We start from the raw sequence: 8755 nt of genomic DNA on the forward strand, positions 1-8755 counted from the left end.
GCTAAAGTATTTGCTATATTTTTTTACAGGGCACTTCAATGGAAACCCCTAAACCCAATCAATTTGTAGGGATGTCCATCTATCTATCTATCTATCTATCTATCTATCTATCTATCTATCTATCTATCCCTCTACCTATCCCTCTATCTATCTATCCCTCTACCTATCCCTCTATCTATCTATCTATCTGTCTATCTATCTATCTATCTATCCGTCTATCTATCTATCTGTCTATCTATCTATCTATCTATCTATCTATCTATCTATCTATCTATCTATCTTTCTTTCTTTCTAGAGGTCATAGCTGTAGAACACCACAGACATTTTTGCAAAACGGCCCAGTCTACTTCTGCTTGGTATTATCTTTGTTATTCTGAAACCCAAACGTTGATACAGTTTATGCGCATTGATTTGGAAAGTTGATGTATCTAGAATAACTCGTTTGTATCCTCCCTGCTGAGCAAAATTAAAAACCGTCATGCACAGGGCCTTGGCAATCCCTCGGCGTTGCTGGTCTTTAGACACAGAAAGGCGTCTTAGTGTCATGTTGATGTCAGAATTCGGAGCAGGCTGGGCACCCACCATCCCTACAATCCGACCATCAGATTCGGCTACCCAGAAGCAGGAGTTGGGTTTCCAAATGTAAGTTTCTACAATGTTCAGTAAATCTTCATTGAGACTTTTCTTTATCAATGCACGACAAGCAAATAACATAACACAATGAACTGTTGCCAAAAGCATCCCAACACTCAACAAAGACAAAAAGTAAGAATGGAAAAACAACTGTACAATGATGAATGATGCCAGAATGGTGCCATAGACTTGGGGAAGCTTCAACATGTACATGGTAGTGCCAGGAACGTAACCCGACATTCCTTGACCAAACAGGTCACGAACAGCATCGTAATCCCCATTGTTGTATTTCCGTATGGTGTAGTCAGCCATTCCCTACCAGTTGGAATTGCAGCTAAGTCTAAGTAAAATAAGAAACATGATGTCTTGTGAATACAAAAGAAGAGCCAAGATCAATGAAGAAATGCATAAAGGTTTACAAAGGAGTTCCTAGTTAGACCCTATAATTTTTTTTTCTCTATTGATTTTCAAGGAAAATTAATAAAATAATAAGGGCTTATTTGGGCTAAAATAATGTTGCATTATAAATATAAAAATTTCATATATTGGCCATTTTTAAGAGTTCATTACACTTCTGCTTCCCAAAGAAACCAGATACAACTTGCAGTGATGAACGCATATCAACAGCTTTGCTCTGCCATTGGGTATTGCCATTCTTGCTCAATCATGAATTAACTTTAACTGGCTCACCTAGGGTTTTGCACTGCATGATATTGACGACAGGTTTTATCCCCAAACTGCTTCCCCCCAGTTACAGGCTGGGAAACAATGAGATATTCTTTCACTGCATGTTTAAGATTCCTTCTTAAAGGATTGTTACATTGTAGGTTCTCAGGATCCTTTCCAATAATCCCCTATAAGGAGATGAAAGAAGGACCCTCGCTGGATCTGAAGCACATGTTAATGAGAGATCTTCACTGAGAGGTTGGGAGACTGTTTCAAAACTAGATTAAAGGATCCACCATTGGTGGATCCAATGTTGTTCATGAATTTGACATCTATCCAACGTCTGTACAGGGCCTAAGTCAAGTATCTCTCCATCTTGGCTGAACTGACTCTCTTCCCCTACTTGGGAACTTGGTCACAGGATGGTAAAAACCCATAAATTATTTTGACTCAATGGTTGGATCTCATTTGGATGATTTATTTGCTGACACTATACACTTGTACAATTTTAGGAACTATTTGAAAGATAGTTTTAAAAACAAATGAACTGGCTGTTTCCCATGTATTTGTGAAGTAGAGATTCACAGGCCAGTGAATTAAAAAAAAAGGGGAACCTAGCTTTTAAAAGTGTAGTTCCCTAGAACTTAATGCAATGCAGAAATGGGGAAGAAACATTTATAAATATATATATATAATTTAAATTTTTAATAAAACCGGGTCCTCATTTGTCAATGCTTGGCAAAATTACATACTGATATCCTAGCACCTCTGAAAAGTGTGGCCTCTACATTAGCATACAGGGGTACCTACACAGGGAAGTTTTATGTTAATAACTGAGAAAACTCATGCCCAGAAGTTACTTTTACTTGCTTAAAGTAGCAAAGATATATATGGACTTGACTTGTTCATAGCAGCTTCTGACTTTTTTTGTCCAATTCAAGTAATTGTAATCGGGATGAGGGCATTATTTGTAAATCCCTTCCAGCAAACAACCATGTTGGCTCTTACTCCTAATCTTACTCCTGATTTTCTGTATACTTTTACCAAGGGTGTAAATAAAAATCATGTCGCCTGTAGTATTGGGGCTCCATTACTAATAAACCTAACCCTTAGGTAATTGTAAGTTATGACATCTTAGTTGTGAATTGTACATAATTACTTTACAATTTCTATACGTATTATCTTTACACTCAAGTTCCTTCGCCAAAAAACCTCAATTAAATTCTAACTTTTTCTTTCTATATCCAAAGTTTTATTAAAAGGACACTGAGCTTTAATGGCTGTTGGACATGATATCATAACCCTGGCATTTGTATCTTTCTTTTCTAATAACTGTCATTGTTGTTTAAAGATGATGAATAACGCTAGAATGGTTGTACCTGGTAGATCTAAAACAGTTGAACATTTTGGCTTCAAGCAAAAAATCCAATTTGCTTAAACATTCAATTAAAAAATTACAATCTCTGTAAAAATCATTGGACATTTCTGAGAGTGTTGTATATTTGAGTTGTCCGGTCATGCTAAGGGGTTCCTCCTGCCACCAGTGAGCAAGTGGAAGCAACCACAGCAGATGGTGCCCGGAGCGTAGGCATAAAGCATTCCTGGACGATCAGGCTTACCGATGGAGATAAATAGGTCCACCATCTATTGCGGGAGCCAAGTTGTGGATCTTTCTGAAAAGTATTACGCTACAACTCTATATATCTATATACAATCCATTACTGTGGCCATATTGGCTACTTTTATGCCTTCTCTTTAATACCCTACCCATAAGGGCATTGTCTTATTCCCTAGAGAGGTGGTCCTCCTACATATTTAAACATGATAATATTACTACACTGTGTAGGTATTCTTGGTATAAACAGGTAAAAGCAATGAAATCTCTCATCCGTGGAGCAATGATAAAGTAACTCACCCTTCTCGTCTGTGCAGTGATATAGATTATGAGCTTCTAGCAAAGAGTAATTCTATGACAGCAGAATGACGGAAGAGCCACATTTCCTGACTCTCTGCCCACTTCCCCATTTTTTTTGAAGTTGAACTCCAGTCACTTTTATTGAAAATATTGTCACACAAGACCTAATCTACTTTATGTGCAGCAAATGCCTTTTCATAGCTAGGTATAACATTGTTACAGAAGCGTTGCACTCATCACTTGGATGTCTATAACTGGCACAGAAAGCAGGCCCACCGACTACAGGCTGCCTGCGGTCACCTAAAGGAGATCTTTCTCTCAGTAGCAGTTGTTCTTTCCACAGGTTCTGTTAACGTCCTATGTTGGTAAAACTAGATTCAAGCCATTGAGCCAAAGCCAACATTTTACGAATACACGGCCACTCAAATCCTGGAATCAGATACGTGAACCTCTTTATTTATAACTATACTATATAAATTTATTCAATAGCTGAATGTCTAGAACTGAATAAAGTGATTGGCTATATATAGATCTATAGCAATGTGTGTGTGGGTATGGTGAGACTATTTTTTGTTCCATATTGCCAGAGGGGTATTGCAGGGTGCATACTGCAGAGGAAAGCATTGCCACTTGGTGCCTCCAATATGCAGCTGTACATTGCAGGTTGTGCACTTCTGCTGGCATATTCTGTAGTAACTGTAAATCTGTATGTCCACACAATAAATGATTGTCAACCCAAGACAAATGGTCGTGCTCGTCTCAGAGTGTGTACAGTGGTCCTCCAATGTTGTTCATGAATTTTGTCTGTACAGGGCCTAAGTCAAGTTTCTCTCCATCTTGGCTAAACTGACTCCCTTCCCCTTTTTATCTTGAGGGTACCATCCCGGCTGATTTCCTTTATTATTCTCCATCTTGACCACGGCTGCCCCTTTACCCCAGAGAACCAGAGCATTTGGCAGAAGCACTCCCTCTGCTGGAAGAAGTGTAAACTCCTCCTGAACTGTGTCTGCTCTAGCACTCCCTCCGGTGGTGGGACTCCTGCATCCACAAGACCATCCCTATAAAAGTAAGTGACTACAACTGCAAGTTGCCTGGATAAGGAATTTTTAGTTCAAGGTTCCCGCTATTGCTTCCAGCCTAAATCTACTGATTGCTTGTTTACCAACTCTAGCATTGACCTTTGAATACTCCTGCATGCCCTGACCTCTAGCTTCTTTGACCTTGATTCTGTCCTAGGTTCCTGCGCCTCATCTGATTCCTGTTTGTCAGCAGTCACCTGCCTCTACGTGCACAGGAGCTGCAACCAGGCAGTTGCCCGCAGCGTAACACCCTCACCTATAGAGGCTCTAATTAAGACTGGGCAGCTGCTTAGACTCTGAACTCGGCCCACATCTGTGCCAACTGAGCTGCAGATACATCGGAGGTCCACCATCTGCCCTATGGCAGTCCCATCCTGGCTGATTCCCTCTTTTATTTTCCATCTTGGCTGAACTGACTCATTTCCTTCCTATTATCCTGAGGGTCCCATCCTGGCTGATTCCCGTTCCTATTCACAATACTAGGTCACCTTCTCTCTTCTTAACCTTCTATCTGACCTGACCTCCATAATTGTATCCTGGCTGACCTCCTCTCCTCAGGCCCTTTAATGTCCTTTACAAATGTTTCACCATTCTGCCCTAAGTCTCTCAGTAACCTAATAATTGCCATTGGCACCATGCTATGGGAAGTGGGGAAGCCTAAAGTCATGTCCATATATCTCTCTCTCTGCAATAAAAAGCATTTCCTTGGATATCGTATTGCCCTCGGAACATCTACAGACTAAAACGAACGCTGTATGTCTATGACAAACAAGGTGTAAACCTTATAGGACAGTTAGTATAATTGTGGATAATGCACACACACTGGGCACGGAACAGTTATTTTTTATGGTATTGTCACAGTCACTGGTATGGTATTTGTGTGCCACTGTCAATGGAGGGTGCTATTCCCTTATGGGCTAGCCCTGAAGTCTTGGGAAGTTCCTTAGCCTTATGGTCACTCGGGAGAGCTCCCAGCCTAGTATCTGGTGGGTAGGCTTTGTCCATGCCCACAGAGAAAGGAACCTGTCTGATTTTGGTCAGACAGGCTAGTAGGCCCATTCAAGGTTTGGCTGGGTGGTCTTAGTACCCAGCCCCCGTCAGGAGCATTGTGCCCCAGGGGTGTCTGGGAAATCTGGGTGGCCCTTCCTCTTTAGAGGAGGAATCACAATAGCACCCCAGTGCACATTTTTGTGGTGTGTTTTTGCACATTTACTTTTTTTACCGAGCACCAGGGTTTTTGTTTAGTGGATCATATTTTGCGAGATTCTAAAAAAAATAAATAAATTAAAAAACATCGCATACAATGCAGGACCAGCCGTGCAGAAAAAGAGGTGAGGATGCCAAGGGCCCACTCACAACTCAGGAGTACCTGGCAAATCGGGGCTATGATATGTGAAACTGCTTTTTTGTTGGAGGAGGACAGGTAGATGACCACAGTACGTGGAATAGCTGTAAATCTATTTTTATTTTAACATACTGATTTTATCAAGATGGTCCAGAACCTGGGATATGCTTGGGAGTAGCCAACGACAGACCTGAACTAGTAGTGCTTTATTTCGTGTAGGGGAGGTGGAACAGGACACACCAGCCCTTGCTATAAAATATATAAAAACCGACATTATAGCTAATAAATAATATTACAAGCAAAGAGACATTCAGGTTTTTGTGCCACCAGCAGTTTGTCTCTTGAGTAAACCTCAAACCTCGAATTTTCCATTTACTTCTAACCACATTGCCGCAAAGTACTATTTTATTTCAGGCATACACTCCCAGCCATTCCTCTGATGATGCATGCTGCACTTTCTTTATGGTTTTGTCACAATTGTAGAATGGAAGGAATGATATCATTGCTAATATATAGACAATCTGTAGGCACGGCTATATTGCAGCACGAAAGCTTGGGATACGAGTGTGAATGGATTGTGACCATTATAAAAAGGACGGCAATACTTATCTGCTACAAGGTGCGTGTTGATGGAAGGTTGTAGAATGACAGCTTATCAGTGCGCCGCTTCTCCCTTATCTGTCTATGGGGGAACCCTTGAAATAACTTTCTGGTTTTCAGGCAAACTCTAATAACTATACCCACAGCTAACAGTATATTAGTGTGGTGGTCATTGGGAAGAATTCCTTTTATTTTGCTGGCCAGTGGGAAAAAATGTTATCCTTCATCCATCCAGAAATTGCTCAAGGAACACTTAATAACCTCTAGAGGAACCCTGGCTGAGAAATGCTGATCTAATCATAAGGCACAGGAGGGACAAGACAAGTGTTAGCTGCCTGCCAAAATTGTATCCCTGTGTATTCAATAATTTCCCCCTATAATCTTCATCTGATTGTATATGGTATGTCTCCCATTGTGGAATAATTGATTGCACCAATTTAAATCTCCCCATAGATTTATCTGTTCAGTATCCCTTAGTTCCAGCTGAGTGCACATTGATATTTATTGCCCTACCAACCCCTCCCCTCCCCAGGTTCAACTGATATCCCAAATTCCTTGTTACTCTGATCAGTCCATCCATAATCAGAACCCAAAGCACTTCTATTTAAACAGGCAAGGTCACTTTGGGACCCTGGTCACGTGCCCAAATCTCAAATGCCCAAATTATAAGTGCAATAGGAATTAATCCAGGGAATGGACACAGAATTGGACATAAAATTACATTCTGCAACTTCCATCTCCTGCCTTTGGACTGATCCATCCACCAGGGCTTCAACACATCCTCTGCTGCCATTCTGAACTGCTATGTCACCGAGGCATCTCTGTGACTGAATCGTCATACCCCACTCCTGGAACTCCTTAAGCTTAGACGTCTTACTACCAAACATATTACAGGACCGGCTCTCATGGACTTCAGTTTGCCACATTGTTTATTGTACGCATATGGTTCCCAATTATCTGTACAAATGTATTATTCACCCTGCTCTCTCCTTGTTGGCTCTATTCTCTCTCCTCCCGAGTCTGATAACTCATTGCCCCTGATTCATCAAGCAAAATCGGATTATCGGTCGCGCATTCGTATTAGCGATCCGGAATCGTGCGCGATCGCGCTATTCAACAACCGGAAAAGCTCGCGCACGGAGCCGCGCTTATCCGACAGCTTTTTACTGGCGATCTTGTATTAAAAGTCACTGTTCCCCTAACAAATCATTCTTTCTAAAGGCACACACATTACCCATAGCCCTAAAAAAAAATGTTTGCGCTGTTTAAATGTTTTTAACATTTATGTGCGCTAAGAAAAAAGCATATTTGATCCTCCTTAATCGCGCAGCTGAAATCTAATCGCCTTAATTGGCAGATTCGCGCTCCCTATTGTGAAGGCTGGAATCCGGCTGGTAGAGGCGGGTGTACGCGCACACTCGAGCCCGGCCCGCGGTGATCCGCGATCGCTGGCCGCGCGTACGTTCGCGCTTCCAGCGATCGCGGATTTCAATGATGAATCAGGGGCATTGTCTCTCTGTTCCTTCACTCTCCTGATTTCTCTGTCTGTGCTCCGGCACCTTTCTACTTTACTGATACTCTCATCTCACCCAACCCTGGTCCCCCCATAGCCTCTCTCTTCCATACACTCTCAGTAAGACATTCCCTTCTCCTAACCTCATCCCCATTCACCCTACCCATAAGTCCTTACCCCCTCTCTCTGGCAGTCTATGGAATGCCAGATCTGTTGACAACAAATTATCCTCCATACACAACCTCCTCCTTTCTAAGTCTCTGAACTTTCTGGCTCTCACTGAAACTTGGCTTTCCTCTTCTGCCTCTGCTGCTGCTCTCTCCTATGGAGGCCTGCACTTTACACATACCCCCAGACCTGGCAACAAAGTAGGGGGTGGTGTGGGTCTCCTTCTGTCACCCAACTGTACATACAGAGTCCTTTCTCCCCCACCCTCTCTCATTTTCACTTCATTTGAAGTCCACTCTGTCCGACTCTTTAGCCCCTTACCCCTCATTGTTGCTGTTGTCTACTGCCCCCCTGGCCCAGTATCACAATTTTTGTATAACTTTGCCTCCTGGTCCTACATATTCTTTCATATGACCTGCCCACCCTCATCCTCAGTGACTTTAATGTTGCAGTAGATGAGCCCTTCCATCCTTCCAACAACCTTCACTGCCCAAGACATTGCCACCTACTTTAGAGATAAAATTAACAAAATCAGACATGATGTCTCTGCCCACCGAGCCACTCCAACTATACCCACCCCTTCCACCTATAAATCATCACTGGCCTCCCTCAGCCCTGTTACTGTGGACGAAGTCTTAACTCTTCTCTCATCATCTCCGTCTACTGCATGTCCACTTGTGACAATTCCCTCTGATCTACTCTGTGCCCATTCCTCCACCCTGGCCCCTGCCCTAACCAAACTATTCAACCTCTCCCTTTCTACTGGTAAATACCCCTCTGCATTCATACATGCCATAATTCTCCCTATCCTAAAGAAACCCTCACTGGACCCCTCC

At 42.3% G+C, this 8755-nt stretch overlaps 1 protein-coding gene across 1 annotated transcript; it reads right to left on the reverse strand.

Annotated features, from left to right (window-relative positions):
* Window positions 1-291: 291 nt before the first annotated feature.
* On the reverse strand, window positions 292-945 carry LOC140327574 (probable N-acetyltransferase camello). Its single transcript, XM_072406962.1, has one exon. It carries the CDS (start codon window positions 943-945, stop codon window positions 292-294), a length of 654 nt encoding a protein of 217 aa, XP_072263063.1.
* Between the last annotated feature and the right edge of the window lie 7810 nt (window positions 946-8755).

This window comes from Pyxicephalus adspersus, chromosome 3 (assembly GCF_032062135.1).
Source record: "Pyxicephalus adspersus chromosome 3, UCB_Pads_2.0, whole genome shotgun sequence".
Lineage (NCBI taxonomy): Eukaryota > Metazoa > Chordata > Amphibia > Anura > Pyxicephalidae > Pyxicephalus > Pyxicephalus adspersus.

Excerpts from the sequence above, each read along its gene's own strand:
- LOC140327574 (XM_072406962.1), bottom strand. The coding sequence starts at position 945 with ATGGCTGACTACACCATACGGAAATACAACAATGGGGATTACGATGCT.